Source organism: Neolamprologus brichardi, chromosome 14, assembly GCF_056152115.1.
Source record: "Neolamprologus brichardi isolate AB-2024 chromosome 14, ASM5615211v1, whole genome shotgun sequence".
NCBI classification, from domain to species: Eukaryota; Metazoa; Chordata; class Actinopteri; order Cichliformes; family Cichlidae; genus Neolamprologus; species Neolamprologus brichardi.
The window spans coordinates 17115549-17138109 of record NC_142117.1 but is presented as its reverse complement, the minus strand read 5'-3'; the positions used below and the strand labels follow the sequence as shown (position 1 = coordinate 17138109).

At 42.7% G+C, this 22561-nt stretch overlaps 1 protein-coding gene across 3 annotated transcripts in view; it reads left to right on the top strand.

Moving 5' to 3' along the window:
- Nucleotides 1-1776: 1776 nt before the first annotated feature.
- Nucleotides 1777-22561, top strand: part of ets1 (ETS proto-oncogene 1, transcription factor) — a 34970-nt gene continuing 14185 nt past the window's right edge. The window contains exons 1-3 of one of the 3 annotated variants that reach the window (XM_035913825.2): nucleotides 1777-1850; nucleotides 3247-3323; nucleotides 6950-7097. In XM_035913825.2, the coding sequence (XP_035769718.1) occupies nucleotides 3255-3323; nucleotides 6950-7097 (217 nt within the window). In that variant the 5' untranslated portion in view covers nucleotides 1777-1850; nucleotides 3247-3254. Of the gene's footprint in view, nucleotides 1851-3246; nucleotides 3324-6949; nucleotides 7098-14604; nucleotides 14984-22561 lie in introns of those variants that run through there. The other 2 variants (XM_035913826.2, XM_006804635.3) reach the window with 2 other exon arrangements.

The following is a 22561-nucleotide window of genomic DNA, read 5'->3' as shown; positions in this document are numbered from 1 at the left end:
GCAGTTCAAACCAAGAGAGTGATTGTAAAGGTCGTAAAATCCTGCAGGTTGTTTGACTGATGGTTTTCACCGACTGGGATGGCAAGGCGTTCACTATCTGTTTAATGTAAAACATGAGCAAAGCCAGCAGACAGGCTGAGGCTCTGAGCGGAAAAAGATGGCACCGTAATGGGGAGGTGCAAAGTGATGATAGTAGCTTCATGCAGAGCAGAAGTGTATCTGGGGCCTCGCCTTTGAACTGGTGAGCCGGCTAATTGAAACAGCATTGCCAGGGCATCGGCTGAAGATCTGGATCTCATTCACCCCCGCTTTTATTCAATTTGGTTTCATCACGGGGGCGCGTCTCGTGCTTTTTCTCTCCACATGGCAATAAGTCATACCCTCGCCTTTTGCCCTCGACGTGTTGCCCATCTGTGTCCCCTGGGGGCCCAGAGTGCTGAGGCCCTGAGAACGCCAAGGGATTCAGATGAGGTCTTGAGAAAGCCCCTTATGGTACTTTTTCACGCCTCTCACCTTGGACTTGACCCCCACCCCACATCCCCACAGCTCTTCACTCACTCATACACAGACACACACACCTCTTTACCCCCCAGACTTAAGATTTACTGGTAAGAGCAGTGGTTGTCAGGAGGTTTGGACCGTGCACTTTCTAATTCAAACAAATGCGGCACTGAGGTCACGCTATTATCATGGAGCCACAAGGTGTTTCAGATGCCTCGCAAGTGTTGAGTGCTGAGCTGATAGAGAGAGAGAAGAGGGGAGAAGAAGCAGTGTGGGGGGGAGCTGGCGCTTCATGCTGTTAGGGAGCAATGCTGTGGAAAGCTTGTGAGTTTTCAGCGTGGAAATAAGCAAACAAATGCAGCAATGAATAAGCAAATAGACAGATAACACTGCCCAATCTCGATTACTTATCACTATCCTCTATCAGAACACGTGGATGTAGATTTTGCCTTGTAGTGGGGGGGCTTCTTATTTCGCAGAAGAGCAGTCAGTGTTCCTACCACTGCTTTAATCAGTGTCCCGCATGCACCGGCTGACGCTTGCAGTTAAAGGTTGGAGGATGATATGATGGTCAGGGATGTACAGTAAATAAATATGCAGGTGCTTTCTGCTAAGACAAACTGATCTAACAGCCACAGTTTCCTTTAAAAGGTAATTTTAGCCTAGGTTGATGCTAGATCTAAGAAGTCTGGGATACTGTGCCAGGTTACACAGATAATACAAGAATGTAAAATTGCTGCTTGACACACATGCTCAGACATCTGAGATTCTTATTTTAAAGAGAGAGAAAGAGAGAGAAAAATGCATTTGTCAGACAAATAACGGTGTCAGAGGACAACATCGCAGGAAAGTCAACAGTTGCAATGATAGTCAAAACCTTTGTTTTTTGCCTCCCTGCTGTTTCCTCCCTGTCATGACTCTGACGGAGGAAGAGGAACAAACAAACCAAAAAAAAAAGGACATAAACAAACCTAAATCTAATTTAGCTAAAGAAAATAAATAAATACACTATTATATTTACTGAAAGAGAATATAGATATTATAAGCTTTTGAAACACAAGCTGACTGAAAATAGAGGAAAAGCTACACATGGCAGCACAGGTTCTCTACAAGTTTACACCTACTGTGGCTGCATGTGAACCACATGTGAAGTCCAAAGACTACATACAGAGGAAAAAATGGATTTGGAGAGGATCACCGTAGGACTGAGGGAGGGACTAAAAGTGTGCATATCATTTCTTCCTCCGTGGGATTCGCTGCGAGGCAGGTACAGCATCTCTGCAGTCCACCGCTCAGCTGTCACACTCAGCTGTCCAGCGCTCACAGGAAACTTTTAAACACCGCAGTCGGTAAGTGCAAAGTTGTTGTTTTTTTCTTCTTCTTTTCTTTCTGCATCTTCTTACAGGTCAGTGGTAGAATAAGAAGACGCTGTTATTATCTGCGCTCGTCGCTCCTTTGATCCAAGTGTTGGCTTTAAAGTTTTAGTTTTTTCCCGTCGGGAATTCTTCCGAATGCGTGACGCGTTGTTTCCGACCTGTTCCACCTTTACTTATTTTGCGCATAAAAACTTGCTTTCACGTTTTTGTTTTATTTTATTTTCTCTGAACAAGAGAAATTTCAGGATTGCTAATTGCCTTCAATTAACGGGCTTTAAACTGACTTCTAACAGAGCTCCGAAATGTAGCTTCATATATAAATAGCATCTCTTTATATGACTAAATGTGGAGTTAGACCTATATGAATGTTTTATCTAGCAGTGATTTATTGATTTTTTTTATTGATTTTTTTTGCCTTTTTCTCAATAAATCAGAGAGACTTGAACGGCTAAAAGTAAGGCATGCGTTTGATTGACAGAAGTAATTATTTACTTTGTGCTATTTTTTTCTTTCTACGGGAATAAAAGCATTTGAATCTTTTTTTAATTAATCAATTAATTTATTTATTTATTTTGATATGCCGAACATCTGCAAGCATTGAGCGGCTGCACATCTTTCTGTCAGCAGCTGCCACAGACTAGAAATGCCAAATTGCTTAACATATGAATGTGACGAAGATGAGACCTGTATGAAACACAACACTGCCCATATCACAACCCACCTCTAATGCAGTCCTTCAGTTCACTTTTCAGTCTCTTTTGTTGGTGCTGCTTTGAGTAAACAATGTTAAGTGATAAGCAGAAGCGTGGAGGAGGGCGGCAAGGAGAGGAGGAGGAGGAAGGAGGGTGAAGGAGAAGAGGAGGAAGAAGCGAGGTAGATGAAAGGAGGAGACAGACGGGTGTAATGGGAGGGAGGACGACAGTGGAAGAAGTGGTGGAAATGTTCCTTAGTGGATGGATTTACGTCAGCTGAAATCCATTTTTGTTGAGAACATACCAAGATTTTCTTAAAAAAATAACATCCTGTCAGAAGTAGCGCAATGTGAGATATTGATTGATTGACTATGTGAAATAAAGTAACGCAAATATATATTGTAAATCAAAAACAAATGTAAAAAATGGCATGAAAACAGGATGTTGTATTTTTAAAAAACAGCTCAAATTTCTATTTCCCCGTATTATCTTGTCTCTTTTTTGACCCCCGTCCCTCTCCCAGCTTTTCCCCTCTCACACACCTATGCATACATGCACATATACCACGGACCTGCACACACAAAGTGTAAACAGTGTGTGACGGATAGGCTGCTTCTCTCTGCCTGCACTGTTTGTACGTTGATCCCTTCAGCAGGCCCTGCTTCTCCTGTCCACAGTGTCCGTGATGAGTTACTACATGGATCCAGTTTCTTCCTACCCAGCCCTTCACCCCTGTGACCGTCTGGGCACACTGGTAAGATCTCCCTCGTAAATTATCTCTGTGTTAAGACTGCCTCGGCTACCTACCACACAGACGTCCACGAGTGTGAGCGAATGAGCGTTTGTGTGTGTGTGTGTGTGTGCAAACTGCTCAGTGCAGGAATGTGTGCAGGAGCATTAGAGTGGTGATCTTGTCAGTGTATTAGCAACTCTGGATTCCATCACCTTACAGGAGATACTCTATTTCTTTTTCAGTTCACTCCACCAGGGTTTGCAGTAAAAGCGCCTGTATCTGTACATGCTGTTCCTCATGATTTCATCAAAAGTTAGGAAACAGAGCTGTTGAACAAGACAATTCTCTACACGGCTGTGAAATTGCCCTTTCGAGCTCCTCTGTGTTGCAGAACAAGCCTGCACCGTGTACTTCTCTTTAGCAAGTAATATTGTAAATAATGAGACCTAGGCCTCCAGCCTTGGCACTAACCAATCAAACTGGAGTCAGGCAATCCCAGCAGACCAGCACTTTTCTCAGCTGAGCCACCCGCACTGTGCTTTGCAGCAGTGTGTTTGCAAGAACCCTTAACACTTTCCAAATGGTAGCGCTGAATACAAAGTCAGAGACAGTTGCTGGGAACATTGGGATTCCTGTCAGGTGAGCATTTGAAGGGTGAAGGCCACTGTGCTGCAAAATAAATGGCTCCATTTGTATGCAGAGCGCCAGCACATTAGGATAATAGACTGAGGTTACATGCAAATGGCAACCCCACCCCGTTCAAATACAAAACACAGAATGATGCCTCTCCCTGTTTCCTAATTGGCTCAGGTGGTGGGGCTTGCCTTTGAAATTGAGACTACTGTATACAAGGGCAGCTTGGTCAAAAGGTGAGCCCATGTCACCTCGGTAGCTTTATCCTCTTGAATTTACATAAATTATCAGCAAAAAGCAAAGGCTCTGATATTTTTTTCTCTCTTTAAGACAATATCTAAGTTCTATGTATTTCACAAAGGCAGTATTCAGAAAACAGCTGCAAAAAGAAAAAGAAAAAAAAAGAATCACACAGCTTGTTGACAATGAAATGGATACAAATGCAAATAGTTTCATTTGTAACCTTACCTTTTGTAATGCATTGAATTAGTCCTTTTCTTTACATATCTTTTTCACACAAATAATGAACACAATGAAAGAACCCCAGACATGAAGGATGGAGTGAACAGCAGCAGGTTGCAAGGGCTGTGCCCAGAATCACTCATTACCTCCACAATATATGAAGAAAACTCATTGTTTTACTCAAAAGTGAGTTGCAAATTTAGATTTTGGATATCTGTACACTCCAAGTTGTTTGCATGGACATATGGATGTATGATTTCAGACACGGCTATTTTTGGAAATTTACATTTTGTCTTTGCAGAAAAGCAAAAGTGCAAAAGATTATAACCTGTTAACAACACATCATTTGTATTAAGTATATTAAGAACCCTTATAGACCACATTTCAAGTAACACAAAGGTATGTTTAATTAAATCTGCCTGGTTTGCTAGCAATAGACAAGGGCTTTCCTCTTAAAACCACTCGGTGGTAACTGAGTATGTGTTTGTGCGCATATGTTTGATTGTGACACAGATGTAGCACCTTGTAAGAGTGGGCGTTTCAGTTGTTTTTACATGTGCACTGTAAGATTTCTTCACCATATTGCAAAATATGTTGCAATATTCTAAAGTTATGCCTTTCTGTACATGGAATGGTCTAACTGGATTACTGGAGTGAGGCCAAACACAAAAATACATCTAACTGTGTCACATACATGCTATATAAGAATGCTGAAGTCCTATACACCAACGACTATTCAGTTCTGCAACAACAGTAAGCATGTCATGCTCTCACTGATTAATAGATATAACGTTTTGAAAAAAAAAGCAATTTTCACACATTCCACTACACATAAACTCAATGTGCTTCACATAGATTATTAAAACAAATAGGATGCTGCTAATACTCATACTCAAAAATGGTGAGCATTGCAAGCCCCACATCCAAAATATATGAATTTTCATTTACAGTAGTCGACAGTAGTCTTCCCCCTGAGAAATTACTTGACCCTAAACTTCTATTAGATTTCCCAATACTTTAGTCCCTAAAATAACAGGTAGGCCATATAAAAGCATGCATTATAAAGGCAAGCTCCTCCAAATATAGGCTGACCCCGACATTTAAAGTTGTTGCGCTGAATATTATGGTGTCGATGGTATCTTCATTGGTATCTGCGACAGCCTGTCTACTCCATAAATCCTCCATGTGGCTCCCTTCTTCCCTATCTAACTTTCCCTCCTTTGCTGACTGACTTGATAGAAAATGCAAATCTCTCGAGAACCTTGTAAACTGGCCTCCTCGATTCTTTGGTCATGTTAGTCATCCATAAAACTAGATAGCTACTGATAAATGGTGCAGTGCTTAAACAGGAGCTGCTTATCAGATTGCCAGTCACTCTGTCTGCTGGGGCTGTCACTTACACGTGTGACATAAATCATAGGATGCTGTAGCTCTCAGTCTCTTTCCTTGTGCTACAAAGTCAACTGTCTTGTACTGAATGACACTGTAAGTGAGACATCTATGAAATCAACATCATTTCATTTCATTTCAAGATAAATTGCATGTTGTAGCGTGAATGCTGAGCATGTATTACTCCAGCATCAACAGGCTAAACACTGTATATCAGTATTTATAAGACATTGATGTAAGCTCATTCTAGGCTGGATGAATTGGATAGTTATATCCAATTATATATCCAGTTATATAAGCCGTCATGTGCCTGTGAGAAAAGCGGCAGTTTTAAAGAATGCTATTTCCAGATGTTTTTCACGAGTGGTCAAAGTTAGATTTTGATTTACTAAAAATGGCTATCTTCTTCACCACTGTCTCTTGTTTCCTCAAAGAATTTCATATCGCTTTAGCTCTGCTGCCAAGTGCTGACTTTAGACTTCCCCCCAGTGCAGCCTCTTACGTGAACAGTTCTGCGATAAGCAGGATAAAACAACAGAGCAAAGATAAACTGAATGAGTCAAATTTAGCTGCAGGGGTTATCTGTATGTGAGTACAATGAAAAAATGTTTCCAAAATACAAGGTTACACTCTGGGACAAAGCCACCGGACAGCTATATTGATAAGCTCATACGTTAACATTTTTCATTGGTTAACACATCAAATTTAGCTGCATAATTATTCCATGGAAAGGCACACTAAACAACAGGCTTTTCCTCTTGTTCTTCGAGGGTTCAAGTGATTTTGGGTGATTTTAAACCCTGACCATATCTTTTATTCTAACACTTACACACTACAGAAGTTTTAAAAGTAGCATTTTCCACATACATGCTCATTAGCTATGCTATCTGAGCTCACTATAACCAAAATCACAATTAGTAAGACTGTATAACTTACTGTTAGAGGCATAAACTAAGCCCATACCACATTTTGTGTTGCTAACTGATTTATTTAATGTTTATCAAATAAAAAGTCCCCATCCCTCGTTTGAGAAGTCTGAGTGATTTTTAAAAAGATTTCTTTTAAGATTCTAGTCTCTGCATGCAACTGCACATTCTGTTTGTCATCTTGTGGATAAATGATTACAAATTAAATTTTGTCTCCATTGTGTATTTTGTCTCCAGAGGCAGAGTGGAGGTGTGGCAATGGGCCCACAGACCCAGCACCCAGGTGTGGTTCACCCCCATCAGCAGTATTACCCATCACAGCCCCTTTACCCTCACGATATACCTCTGCAGGAGGTTCCGGACGCACGTGAAATGTGTCCTACAGGTAAGAAATCATCAGTCTGATGTCAAATGTATGTAGTATTTATGAACTGATTCTCAACCAGGACCCATAATTTAACATTTTTTAATTGTGATAGCATTTTGATCAAGTTAACCTTTTACAATAAAATGTTAATGTTCCTAAAAGACCCTTAGTTGCTTGATAGAAACATTGTCATAGCTTGTATGAAACCACAAGACGCAGAAGTGGTAATCTGTAAGAAAATAGAGATTAAAATTTGCCTCCTTTTTATTCCTTCCTGTATGTGATTCGGCACTACAACAACAAAGAGCAACCAAAAGAGTTTGTATGCTAAATGGATTCATCTCTTTGATCATGGCACACCAAATCTTGCTCATTTTGTTGTTATAACACAATAAAGCTATTTTAACACATGTATTGTCACCATGAATGTCAAACCCCGATGCCTGTTTCAGTCAGAGCTGACAGCCTTTAACTTATCGTCTTCCAGGTACAGAATAGTGAAGGTAATTGTCTGGAAAATTCACACCAAGCTGAGTGGGCATCATGTGCTTAGCTGCCTGCATAGGCTCTATGCAGGAGGCATCAGTGCTTAAATAAAACTGAGTATTTCCAGTTATGTGAAAAAAGTCCCTGCTGTATGCTAGATGGGAAAAAGGGAGCTCAGGACAAGGGTCCAACCTGATTGTCATCTTCCCTAACCCGCAACCTAACCTTAAACCAAGCTTTCAAAAGTAAAATGTGATGATTTACACTGTGGACATGCGTTGCTCCTATTAATAGAGACCCCAAAGTGGAGCAGATTTATGTCTCCACAACTTCAGTATTGCACACATTTAAGGACACACACGCACACACACATGCACGCGTGCAGAGTCTCAACTTGGCCTGTTGTTCTGCGTCTGCTGCACGGGGGATGTTGGTGATGCTGACCCTGAGGGCAATGCCTTTACCAGATACCCTCATACCCCCCTCTCTTACGTTCTCTATCTTCCTCCCACTCTGTTTCTGGGGGCAAATGCTCTTCATTTTTCTTCCAACAGCCCTCTCTTTCTAGGTTTTTTTTTTTTGTTCATTGTTTTTCAAATTAGTTTTATTTTAAACTGGAACATTCCTCCCAGTGCATTTGCCTGCGTTTGACTCTGGCCTCTTCTACTTCTCAAAAGTGATTGATGCTGTTGGACTGGGACGCACGCCACGGGAGTAAGATAGGGGTGCTGGGGGGCACAGGCTTTCTTCCGTCACCTCCCTGAGCTGGATGCAGGGGCAAGACAGGGGGCCAAAGGGCGGCCATCTTTTTCCCAAGCCTCTGGTTTGGTCTCTGGAGAGGTGGAGGGGGGCTAAGTGCTTGTGTGTGTGTGTGTGTGGGTGAGAGAGAGAGTGTATGTGTGTGTGTTTGTACGTGTGTGTGTGCATATGCTTGCATACGCCAGTACAAGAGGGAGTCAGGATTTGATGGGATTTGCTGATGTTTGTTACAGAGACACACTCTTTTGGAGCACTCACTTCATTCCTCCCAGCGCTAAACCATTGACATAAACATTGCTAAGTGGAAAAAAATGACAGAGTGCTGACCTTCTTTTTTTTTTTTTCTTTTCTCGTTCTCGTCTCCAAAATCCATGGAGACCGCAGGTCTCAGAGCATTTGAGCCACCTGGAGATGCGGTTAGAGTCATTTAGCTCTTAACAGCAATGTCATAAGAACTGCTTTGGTTTCTGTCCTACCACCATACGCTGTTATGAGTTGCCATTAACCTCAAAAAGCTGCTCAATAACCCCTGACACAGTCTCCACACCCCGAGCCGTTGATTTGACTCATTTCTTTCAAACTGAAAAAAACAAAGAGAAACTTCTCTTAATAATTTCACATTTGCAAATTCTTAATACCCACAAACGATTTGTGTAGACTTAGAAATACAGGTGCAAACAATTTTAAGTTTCTGGTGCTGTGCAAGCAGAGCTTTGGAGATTTCTCGTATTTGAACACATGCTTGTTCTTTTTCAGACAACTGAGGTTTTGCCAATTTTAAATTCTGTTATTTTTTTCACATCTTTAAACCCCCCTCTTTATGTATATTCATGCAACAAATCCATTGGCGCTATAAATATAACCGCAAACATGTCATGTCTGTCTTGGATATTTGGGATGAAATATTTTGTGTGTCTTTTAAGGTGGTTAGAGCCTGATTTTGCAACTGAAGTCACTATTTTTTCTCCTGTGAATGGACCGGGTGTGCTTAAAATGAAACGTGTTACTGTGAGAAAGAAAAGAGTACAGAGCAGATGTGAGGCAGGGATTTTGGATGTTACATGCTTGGCCCTGAGCCCAATGTCACACACACTGCTTCCTGACAACAGCCATGACATGGTGATGTTTACACTAACCCAGCTCTACTCTATACTCTCCAACACTCACACCAAAGGATCTGTTGCAAACGCCCACTGAGGAAATTTACTTTATGTGCATGTGTGAGTTAAGTATGCGTGTGTGTGTGTGTGTGTGTGTGTGTGTGTGCTAAAAAAAGAGTGAGCGTGCATTTCTGCACAATCTCACCAAAATCCAGGCACAGAAATCACACACATGCAAACACGCTCCACCAACATCCTAGAGTGATACACACTCGCATATTCATTCATTAAATTCACACCCTGCACTCTTGTGTGTATTGTATTACAGCATCCTTCCATTCAGTGAAACAGGCACACACACACACATACAGGGAGCCGCACACACACACATACATTCACTCCCAGGCTCTCCTGAGTTCACTGTACATTTAAACATGCACTCCCATTTAGTACACGCAGACACAGCTGTGATCTGGCACTCAGAGACCATTGGCCTGTGTTTTATATGATGTGATTTGACAGCTGGACAGTTGCAAGAAGAGGGGAATTGGGGGGGGTGGGGGTGGAGTACAATTTTAGGAGAGAATATGGATAGGGAAAAAGAGAAGTCACAGAAGTGGGACTGCAGTGGTGGGAGGAGAAGAGATGAGGGGAGGAGGATCTAAGATGTGGGGCCTTGAGTGGAGTTGGGGGGGGGGGTTCGCCTCTGATGAGGGGCACGTCCTCACGGGCGAAGGCCCATTTTTTATTTTCTAAAAGTAAACAGGCAGCCTGCGGGGGTCTGGAGGGTTATGGGAAAGGAGGAAACATTGATACTAATCAGGCCAGCGCACACTTCCCCCTCTAACAATAAAACAAAACAAGAGTGGAAACACGGAAAAGCGACAGACAACTGCGGGGGAATGGGCTACACAACTGTGCACATTTGAAGCGTATGGCATGGTGATAGAGCTAAAGCAAGAAATGCAAGTCAATAAAAATAGTGAAGAGTTCATCTGCTTCTACTACACTGCACATTTGTAGTTTTATTTTTAGATGTCTGAACCGTTTGAATGAGTTTCCACATTAGGCTTCTGAGACACGGTTTACAATAGAGCCACTCTGGAATCTCTATAACATAATTCAAAGTTCTGCTTCGGTTAACTGAAATCTTGAAACTATTTTTTCGCTTCTTCTCCTTTGATGAGCCATTTCCTCCAATGCTTTTTTAAAATATCACTTGAGATCGTCAGAAATGCGTTTTTCCCCTTTTCACCTACAGCTTTTGGCATTGTACCCTGATTGAAAAAAGATTGCTTTCTTCCCTGTTAGCGTTTTAATTTTATTTATTTATTCTCTTTTGGAAACGCTCTGCTTTTAAGTACCAATCATTTCTTAAACTTCCCTTTCTCAGAGTTCTACAGGCCATATTTCTAGGAAGTGTTCGTGTAGTAAGTTCCTCTTGATAGCGCGGTGACTAATTACAAACCACTTCAGTAGGAGAACATGCAGTTCTGAAAGACATGCAATCACTGATGGGGATGATGATGCAACAGATGCCAGCTCACCAGGAAAGGTGGTGCTTTAATGAATCCTGTCATAGACCTCCCATTGTTTTAATGTTTATGTCGTGAGCATAGCAATATGCAGAGCCTTTAACAACAATGAGCGTACTTTACCAGTAGCGGTAAAAGTGAATTCCTCTGACCGTATCCCGTAATTTGCGTTGGTTGTTGAGTCAAGTCCTCTTTATAGTAGTTAATGATCAGTTACTCACTTTAGCATTTTAATATAAACTGAATTTATACAACAATTAACCAAAGGAAGAAAAAGAAGAATCCCACAACTGCTTGTTTCTTAACTGAGTGGACCATTCCTTTGGGCATTGCTATTTACTATGATACACAACCTTCATTTTTCATATGAAACATAGAGTAACACTGATGTATAATCCCTTTAGCTGTGAGGACTAGCAGACTGCGAGACTGTGCTAATAACGGAGAGGAGGGAGGGAGGGAGAAGAACGCAAGACAAGTAAAGGGAGGTCTGGGAGGCAAAGAGACGCGGAGGGGGGTGGGGATAATTGAATTATCTGCACAATGGAGTGATGGGGGGCACGTGGTGCCGCTAATGGAGGAAGAGATGTCCTTTTTAGCGGAGCTAATTGTTCAGAAAAGAGCTGAGCCTTTGTTCAGGGAGGCCCTGCTACTTTCCCAGTGCACTTTACATCCACACAATTTAGCGGCGTGTGCGCACACACACACACAAAAACACATGCACACGCACAAACACATTCTGGAAGAAAAAGATTTTGGAATGCGAGGCATAAGAAAGAGATGTGCACAAGCACAGTAGACATCTATGAGCAGAGACAGACTCACACATACAGGGACACAGCACTCCTGTCCCAGCTAACCCTCTGATCTCAGCAGGAGTGCAACCAGCCTGTGGCACCTTCAGACAGCATCCACCACAGATAGAGCTGAGACTGAGCTGTTAGACAGAAGCCACAAGGACCCCACTGTTTTACTGTTTGACTGTCTGCCCTGTGTGTGTGTGTGTGTGTGTGTGCTTGAGTGGCTGTAAATAAATGACTGACTGATTACATGCTAAATGGCTTCTATTCACGCAACATACCATACCCATCAGATCATAGACATTCTCTGGGACTTTGGGATTTTATCCCGGTCATCTTTTAAGGCTTCACGTTTAGAAATGTGTGAGAATGCACACGCCAAACATCAAAAGCCTCAGAGCATCCAAGGCTCCTGCAACTACTGCAAGGGTGCCGCCATCAAAGACAAATATCACTTGACAGCTGTATGGATTGCTCTAAATCAAATAACCTTTCAGTTAACTCTGTGAAAAGTAGCAGGTGCAACGGTTACATCTGAGGATTATAGACAGGCAGAAAGCACAGATGTGCCAGTAAGAGACTGACAGCAAGCAGCAGCGAGGAGAGAGAGAGAAGGCTGTTTTTGCCGGGGGTGCTATACAGCAACACAAATGAGTGAAGGCAGCTAACTGTCAAAACCATGGAAACAGCATTTGCCAGGTGAAGAAAAAGAGACACTGCAACCAAAACTTGTTTGATCTAGGACATGTGTCCTGGGGGCACTGTACATGCGTGAGACGATCGTTTCATGTTTATTGCTAAAAAGAAAATGACACGATTGTTTTAGCAGTTGCTTATGGAATTCAGATTGTTCAAAACTGTGTTATAATAAGCTTGTACCACTGATGATGACAAGTTGATTGTTTAGCATTTAACCTTTCCTCATGTCAGAGTGCTGTTCGCCTTGCTTTTAAGGGTCATTGTACACCAGACTATCTAAGGCAATGGCCACTGCTCTGAGAAACAGCTCAACAATGTACTAACATAATATAAATATATTCAGATGCATAGCGGAGCCAAGAATTTAAAGAGCTTTTGTAATCACTTTTTAACAGGATTATTATTAAGATATTAGCTTACCAATTAGTATGCACGTTTCATCACTAAAATCAAATGAAATATTAACAAAATATGTAAACCAGTAGAGATGGACAGGAACAAAGTGAAAATCATCCAGAGTGTCACCAGCCCAGATATTAGTCAGCAACACCATTAAACTCTAAATGGCTGCCCTTAGGCACAAAAGGACCCAGGCTGTCCTTTTAAGAACAGATACAAGGGAGTTCATTAACAGAAGACAAAGAGGTTCAGTCAGAGCGTTTGAGAGACCGACGTGCTGACTGCTGGAGAGCTACTGTTTCTTCCTCCATTCTTCTCCTCCAGCACCCCCTCTACTTTAAAGCTCCCCTCCCTCCCTGGTGAGGCAGCTTTTCTCACCGCAGAACCCACCAGCACTCCTCACAGATGAGGCTCCTATCAGGGCAATGAAACCCGATCCAGGGCTGCTAATGGAGTCGGTGAAGTACCACCAGTTGAAAAAAATCCATGCGTGATCAATATCCCTGGCTCCCCAGCCTCCTCCCAGATCGTCCCATTTAGACATACAAGTGTACAAGACATGCAGATGTATCGTGTGGATGTGCATCATAGGATGTACCATTGATTCATTCTAACTACTGGCTGTGGGAAATGTGCCCTAAAGAAAATTATTTACATTTTAAATTTCTTACAAAACCTGGTTAAAAATAAATCATCTGTTATTACAGCTTCTGTTGCCATGGGAGGTGCTCCTTGATGGTAGTAGCTTGTGAAGAGTGGAGTCCTACTGTGGCAAAAAGCCCAGTCTTTCTTTTTTCTTTATTCTTTTTCAGCAGCAGAACAAATACGTGATTCAATTTCCAGTGAGGCATGGTCATTGTTCCTGATTATTGGCAGATAAAAAAAAAAAGCAAGCAGAAAACTACAGAAAAAGCAGTTTGCATTTCCCAAACTAGATTTTCATTGACAGTCTCGGTGAAGCAGATCGATTTAAACATCCAGACAACTAAACCTCGCATTACTTTTGTGCCTTATTTTTATTTTATTTTTATAGCTTCATTTTCAATAAAGGTTAATAGGGCAACTGTTTCTAAAGACAAACTTTGTTATGACTGTGCTGCAGCAGCATAAAGAACACAGACGTGGCTGACTTTTATTGATCTCTGCAACCTGAACAGGAAATACTCTGAGGTGTTTATGAGGGTGAGTTACAAGTTATGAGAATGCCTGGACCCGCAGAATATATAGGACAGAGACAGTCCAGGTTCTTTTAGCTCTTAGTAACTTCATCTCAGCTATATAGCTTATTTGTTTTGAGATTTTAGTAGAAATACTATTTCCACACAGTTATTTAATAACTCAGACTCTGATTTATAGATCAACATTAATTCATTCCTAATGTTGTGGCATGCTAAATTAGGTGATAAAGACGTTTTTCCGTTAGTCTCTCTTAAAAATATGTGTATACATATTTAAAATGTTCATCATCAAATCACCAGCGTGTTTCTCAACATCAAGTGCAAGGCGCCAAGTGCGTGCGATGACGTATGTAGGCTGCTCGGGGTCACAGGTAACAGCTTTCACATGAGCTGGTGTGTGGGGGGGAGTGTGTGTGTCTAGAGGGAAGAGGTGGGTGTGGGATGGGGGGTCCTTGTAATTGAATTGTGAATCAGCTAGCAAGTTATTCCCAGTCACCGCCCCCTTCTCTGTCGTCGCACTCTGGTTCTTCACAAATGCAACGCCCATAGCCACAGATACAGAGGAGGGAGTAAGTGAGTGAGTGTGTGAGTGAGTGAGTAAGAAAGAACGAGGAAAAGAGGGAGTGTGTGTACCGGAGAGGGAGAAAGATAAGTTAGGAGTAAAAGAATCTGAATCGTTTCTTTCTTTTCTTTCCCCTTTCTTTTTTTTAGAGTGAGAGGAGAATATTATATATATATAAATATATATTTTTTTACAAAACCAAGAACTGATCGGGACGCCAGAGGAGGAGGAGAAGATTTTTTTTCCTTTGAAATATATTGCGCTTTTGGAGGTGTTAGAATTAAAGAGGGAGGCGGCGTTATTAATTCACGCTGATCTGATGATCATGACGGCAGCTGTCGATATGAAACCGACGTTAACAATCATAAAGGCTGAAAAAATGGACGGTGAGTAATCTCAACTCTTCTGAGCGCTTTGACAGCTAACACGAGACTTACTGTACATTACTCCTCAATGTTTCCTTGTAACACAAGCGGCTGTCTCCGGATTACGCTCACAGTAAAGCACGCTGTTAATTCTCGAGAACAAGTAGATGAGCTGAGAGAGGGACATAACGTCCTGAACGCATTTCTTTGATGAAGGCGCTGCTGGTTGCTCAATATTGGACTCTACAGGCAAGACTTGAGAAAAATGAAATCATGCCTGAGGGTCTAGAGTCTTGCAATAGACTGTACTGTATGCATACATGCATGCGTGCGTGCGTGCGTGTGTGCTCCTTATTGCTAGAAATCCGGCTCTGACAGGTGTGACTGTTACAGATGTGATGATGTGCTAATATGAAAAAAAAGTTAGGACACTGGACTTTTTACATTTGTGATCAGTCATCACAAAGCGTGCTGCTTTGCATAGCATTGGCAATTTTTACTAGTACATGCAAACAGCAGTCTGACTTTTACTGTTTATGTGTGTGTGTAGCTGCCACTTTAAGACATGCTGTATGTTTTATGACAGTTCTCTGATGATCTCAAGCATGAACAGCTATCCGAGTTAAGTTTTGCCACATTTCCTCTTTTTGTACAGATGGTAACCCTATCTCTCTAATCCTGCTTTGATCTCACCTAACACTGACCCATATATTCCATGCCATGCTGGAGAAATCCGAGGCATATTGCCCAGCCGGCATGGGAGACAGGCAGTGGTGCCTAATAACCCCCTCCCCTCACCCACCAGCCAAACTGCCTCCTCTTTCTCCCTTTCTTCTCTGCCTCCCTCCCCACCACCTCCTCCTTTAGTGGCTGAAACTGACTTTCCAGAAATCAGGAGAGGCAGGCTGAGGTGATGAATCTGCAGTGCTGAGGCTTGCCTCTCTCTTAACTCCACTGCCCAGAACCCTTTGGTTCGCTCCAGGGGTAGTCCAGGGCGCAGGCAGGGGAGGCCGCAACTGTAAGCTGTTTTCGTGTTGGGGTTTAAACCTTTGCGTGGTTTCACTTCTCTCTTTATCTTTTTTTTTCGTAGCATATGGTGGCATGTTTGCAGGATTTGCATTCAGCAGCTTTTTACATTAACCAATCCCCCTGTGCTTTTGCAGTTCAGGTGCAGAGAACCTATTAGCAGAGTAGCAAGCAGCACTGATGCATCATGGAAATCTGATACTAATTGCTAGTGCTGACCCACTAAGGGGTTGTGACTCACCACATTAACCGCCTTCTCCCTGCTGTCAATACCTGCAGAGCATAGATTCATACATGCACATCACACAAAACTCACAAATTCTGCTGACAGCTGCAGAATTGTTGCCAAAGCGTAGCACAATCTTGCAAAAGCATTTCGCAACTCTCGCTCCTACTTACGCTAAGTTGGGTGCACTCAGGTCAAGCCAAGCCTGCCAAGGAGCAGTTCACAACTTCACACAAACACATCCTTTCTTCACCTCCCTCTCGCATGCATACACGCACACACTCACGCACACTGTTCTTGTTTACTTCTTGGTGTTACCATAGTCGCAAGATAGATGTACTACCAATGCCCAAGGCTGTTCTTCAGCCTGATAAGAAATAACAAATTTACAGGCATGACCAAGTTGCACTCGCCCTTTGCTTACTGCTTACTGAAAGAAAGTAGTCCACACAGGTCAAGTTCTTGGACTGTTACTGTGAGAAGCAGCTCTGCAGCAAGTGGTGATGGCAGCTCAGCTTTAGCCCCGTCAGGTCTACGGCATTGTTTTGAATAACACCTGCAGTCACACACTGCACATGCATGCACACCCTGCTAACAGGCTTAAGTGGTTTCTAGCCCACCTTGCTCTTTTGTTTGTTTTCTTTTTTTGACGGAAGTGACAGCAGAGGTAACTCTTTAAAAGTCATTCGCGCAGAGGTAAACCCAAAATAACACTGCTTACTTCACTGTTACGGGATTCACTTCGAAGCACCCCAAGCTTACTTTGTTGTGACCCAGCCGGTGGGGTTGTTGTTGCTGAAAGCCCTCTCTAGCCACGAGGAAACTTCTACAGAGACTAATTTAAAAGATAGTGTAGAACATTACCTCACCAGGCATATTGTAGTACATTTGAGAAACATTTATTATGGCTGCCCAGTGATGGATTTAATATTCAATAGAGTTAATTATTTACAATACAGTTTTTAGAGCTGAATGAGCAGTCCCTGTTTTGTTTATGTCTCTGCCAGGCCTGAAGGTCGAGGTTCAGTGAAAGACAGGAATGTTTTGTGAACATGCCCTGCTGGGTGGTATGCATAGAAGCATAGAAATAGCTTTGGCAAGGTTCAGGTTTATCTGATCAAAAATGCTGCACTTTGTTGTAACTGGCAGTTCTGACGTTTCTTCCGAAAGACCTTATATGGCATCCAAATCCACACTTTAAAAAAGGCGGCAGACGCACAAGTACATACAGGCCATGGCAAAAACAGTAGACTCATAGAAGGACTTCACCTACTTTCTCTTTCATGGTTCCTCTCATGTTGGTGCACTATGGAGAGGAGTAGTAGCTTGAGTCAGGAAAGAGGGAGTTACATAAGCTTTTTTTTTTTTTCTTTCTTTGGTGCGTTTGTGACAGCACTGCTTGAGTAGCACAGTGTAATATATGCCAGTGTTTGAGTGTGCGTGGCTGGCTAGCAGCTGTGCAAACACTGTTTGGGTGATCTGTGCTTCTCTTGATGTGGTCTGTCAATGAACTGGGCCAAACAGAGCAAACGGGTCAGTTTTTCTTCTGATGTCTGGCGTGTCGAACTGAAGACTATCTGGTTTGTGAGATCAAAACTTTAGTCCAGCCTCACCTACTTAACATGAAGTTTCATTTTAATGGGATTCGACTGTCCCTAGAGGGCAACATATACCAATTTGCTCAATGGGACTCCCTGTGACAATTTGGCTTTCACAATGACTCTTTCTTTCTTTCTTTCTTTCTTTCTTTCTTTCTTTCTTTCTTTCTTTCTTTCTTTCTTTCTTTCTTTCTTTCCAGTGTTGCACAGTGGTGCCACTTTGTTTCATTAAATGGGTTATTCCCGCATCCAGTCAGCCAGCCATTCACTGGTTCCTACATCTGTTGCGTTGCCCATAGAAACATAAAACCGTTATTGTGCGTGGGTCTTTCTTGATGCTTCCCTCGTGACTACACACCTTAATATTTGCTTATAAAGCTTAGTCATAAAAAAGGCGTGCTAGCTCCACAGACAGCAGTCGACTAAATAATAAGCATATGGTGAGTAAGGGGTTGAGGAGCTACCAAGGTGTGGCCAATGAGGCTACAGTAAATGGGTATAAAAGCAAAAGAGATCACAAAGGCTAGAATGTCTTTCTCGCAGCTTCTCATTTTATTTGCATTACATAAAAACACCAACAACCAAAGCAAAGGAGAGAGGAACAGAAAGCATTAACAAGCATTTTTTGCTACTCTTTTCAGTCATTCACCCACCCACTGACTCAATTCCTCCACTAGCATTCTTCCCCCCTCCTTTCCCTTTCTCCCTCTATTTCCATGTCTTTCTGTTGGCCACATGAGTTTCTCTCGTGCCCTTGATGTGGTATATACTGTAGTGAGTTCCCGGTGAATGCACTTTGTCCCATCCCCAGTCATTCCTAGTTTGTAATCCCTGAGTCATGGGACTAGACGCCTGCTACACCACACGCCACTGGCTATGCGCCGGTGTTGATTAGCTTACAGCTATCACAGTCCTCTGCCCCTCATTACTAGTATGACGGGGAACCCTGAATAGCTTTTCACTGTCCAGAAAGGCCTCCAACAACTGCCCACGGATCTCTACATTGTCGTGAAAATCTTTTTCTGTTTTATATTTCCACATTTAGTAGCTGTGTTTCCTATAATAAAATGGAAACTTGGCTGGTTTAGGAACACGCCTGCTTTGGGGATCAGTCCACTGTCTTTAAAGGTAGTCGGTTTGTTTCAGTGCAGATGTTCGGCTGTCCACAACGAAGTCAGATAACTTATTTTGCTCGGCGTGTGCTCCACATTGTGCTCACTTTCTTCTCTTTTGTCTATGCTTGCTTCACAACACCTGTTTTCGGAGTTGGTGTGCATAGCATGCTCCTTTTGTAATCAGGTGAGCAAATGGGGCACAGCCACCGAGTGTGCCTGCATCAGACCCACAGCATCAGATGTATGTAGATCGACCAGCCCGCCAGAGCAACAGATGACAGAGAGGGGTGGTGTTTGCTTGGCGTTTAAGTTTGATTCTGCGATGCCTGTAATGACCGACACAGTCAAATGGAAGACACATGTCCAGAGTGTGTGTTTTATGGGCTGTGTTAGTTAGAGTACTTTTTTTTTGTATTAAACATTTCATCACCATCATTCTGTCGTAGAAATTGGGATTGTAGACCATTGTTATTTTTGCTTCACGTAAGTTCTTATTGCAGACACTTCTTTGTTGCTCTGCAACATGTATTTGTTTTACGTGTGGTTTCAAGGTAACTGTGACCACATTTTGAATCACCAGCAGGAATTTTACAAGATCTGGTCATTGCTTTAATCATGACCAGTCACATTGTCAAATAAAGCAGCACGATATCCCCGTACGTCCAGTCATCCTTTGACTAAATGAGTCACACCCTGTCTATGTATGCTTGTCTATGTGAGTGTGTGTTTAAGAGAGAGAACTAAAGAGAGTGAGATAAGACATTTTGAGCACCAGTTTACACAACTGCAACGTTAGTCTCATGTTTTTTGAAATCACTTCCATCTTGTATTGCAAAACCCTGAGTTGTAACTTTCCAGCTATCAAAATCCTAGTTTAAATCTTTCAATCAGTACAGTCAGCCAAACCTGAAAAGTTTCACAGCATCGTGAAAAGCGTGCATATCTTTATAAAAAAGATAAAGGAAGAAAGATGTGGCCAGATGTTTTACGCTCCTATTAGCTGTGGAGCTGACACGGAGCCCAAAATAGAAGAGCGATTCATCTTCTTGAGCTGAGACCATTTTGCCACTTAGACCGCGAGTCATTTTTGGTCACATTAGAGGAAAACAAGAAAGCTGTGAGAAGCACATTGGTGATTGTAAAACAGAGGTGGAATGCGAGCCATGCAACATGAAAACATGGCGGTCTAGGGAGAATTTATTTATCAAGTATCCATCTGCCGCCCAAAGTTCGCCGTCAAACAAGCAACAGTCTTTTTATATGTGTATACGTATGATGTCTAATTGGACCCAACCGTTACAAGCATACATGTTGCAAACCGTAAGCATGGTTGTGTTGCAGACGGCTCCATCCAAATGTGTGAACGTGCATCTTTATACTGTCTCACATGAATCGTGCGTATATCAGGAACCCGATTGTGGAATGTATCAGTTTGGACTAAAAATGGGGCAGGCACCATGTTTTGTGGAAAAAATGCAACACAGAAAGTAAACTGTTTGTCAGATATGTCGTGTGTTTGGTTTAACGCCTAAACAGTTCCTCCAGAGCATCCCATGTCTGTTTATAACAGCAGTGGAGCCTGGACATGGCTAGGCTAGCGCCACCTGCACTCTGGACTGTAGCACTTCCCTGTCAACCCCCCCCCCCCCCCCCCCTTTTTTTTTTTTCCCACTATGCACTGATGCATAAAACCAGATGAACTGATCTTATTGGACTAAGTAAGTAAAAACAGACCTTTTCACACTGTCAAAGACAGACCAGTGCAGCTTTTAGCCAGTTAAAGTTGCAGCAAGGAGCCAAATCCTGCTGAAAGCTCTTTATTTTTTATTTATTTTTTATTTTTCTAGGACAGAATTTTTAACAAGCTTTTAGCAAAAAAAGAAAAAAAAGAAAAACAATGTTAAGTGTCTCTTGGTGATGGCGTGGATCAAAGTGAATGTCATATCAAGCACCGAGACCATAGCATAAACAGTAGCGTTAATGCACTTTCACATCATGGGCTAATATGATTTCAGAGAAGGAGGGAGTGGAGGAAAGAAAGACAGAAAGGCAGCTATGGGGTATTAGTCTGACTTATTGTCTGCTTCAGTAGCCAGTGTGTCTGTGGTGGTGATGATCCTGGGCAACTCTATTTTCATGGCCAAAGACAGATGTCAGCAGTACTAGGCTTGTCCCGTACAGCAGCTTTACACCACCACAGGCTTGTGTTTCAGGAGGGCAGCCAGAAGGCAGTGGTGAAGATCTAAGAATAAAACTAGTTATTCAGCACTGCTGCCTGTGATGGTGGGATTGTACTGGTTTGCGTGTGGGAGGACTTCAGCCTGACGTTGTCCTGCTTCGAAGCATGCTAAGGTCTGCTGCCGGTCTGGCCGGCTTCATCGCCTTGCATACACTTCAATTCCTGGTTTCTTGGCATTGAGATGGAAATTTAAACAGTCTGGCTGACTGAACAAGCAGCCCTCTTAAAACCAGACCGCCACCCCGTTCTTCTCCTTTTGCTCCACTGCAGCCTTCAGTCACCACTTTATCACTCTGTGGTGCTGAATGGGTCCCCTTCATACCGGCCAAGTTTATGACCCTGCTTTTGCAGACCGGGGGTCTAGATATGTATCTCCATCAAAGGCGTCCTCAGATACCGCTGTCACCTCTGGTCAGCTGTGGGCTGATCTGCCTTAAAGAACTAATTATAAGCTCTTAACTATTAACCAGGAGCTCCTGTTTTTTTTTTCTCACAGCTTGCCGTAATCCTGTTTAATATGTACGTGTGTGCATGTAGGAATACTCAAGAAGGGTATAAACCCTTAGTGGTTGTTATGAAATGTTTTAACCCTCACCCGAACCCTCAATTCACCTCACCTCCCACAGGAAGTGGCAACTCAGCCACAGGAAATGGACTTATGCAGATCTTTATAAAGACGTCCCCCCCCCCAATGTGCTAAGATGTGCGTATAGTGGGATACCCAAATTGCCACAATCTGATATAAATAAACAGCTATGCAGTCCTAAGTACTGGCTCCTTACTATTGACAAAGGCTATCAAAAGCCCAGCTTTGATTTACCCTTTCAGATCTTGTCCTTATTTTTTTATTCACAGTCCGTTCTTGCTTCCTCACACCAACACACACCCACTCATAAACTAAAGGCCTATTTATAGCTCAATCGCATGATAGAAAGCATACTGTCCCTTATTTGTTGGGTCTGGTTGCCTGCTCTGTTGTATCATTGCATCATTCGGAGCAGAGGCAGCAGTCCAGGCTTTATGAATGAACTGACTCTCCGCCAGAGGCTGGAAGATGGCACCGATCCCACTGTGATGTCATGCCACAGACAAGGAGAAGAGAGGGAGCTTCATGAAACCTCCCATTCATTGGTTTCGCTCTCTCTCCCTCGCTCTTTTTTTTTCTTTTGCCCACCCCTCACTCAACTCAGTCACCCATCACCCACCCAAGATGCTTTCTTGCTATCTTCCCCAGCCCTGTCCCGCCCCGCCTATTCGTGCCTATTCCAGCCCAATAGACTTTGGCCCTGGCTGTGAAAATCCCAATTTCACACCCACGCTCTGGCGCACAGGCAAAGACGGCCACTAATTTGGTGTGTATGTGTATATGTGTGTTTATGTGAGTCACTTTAACAG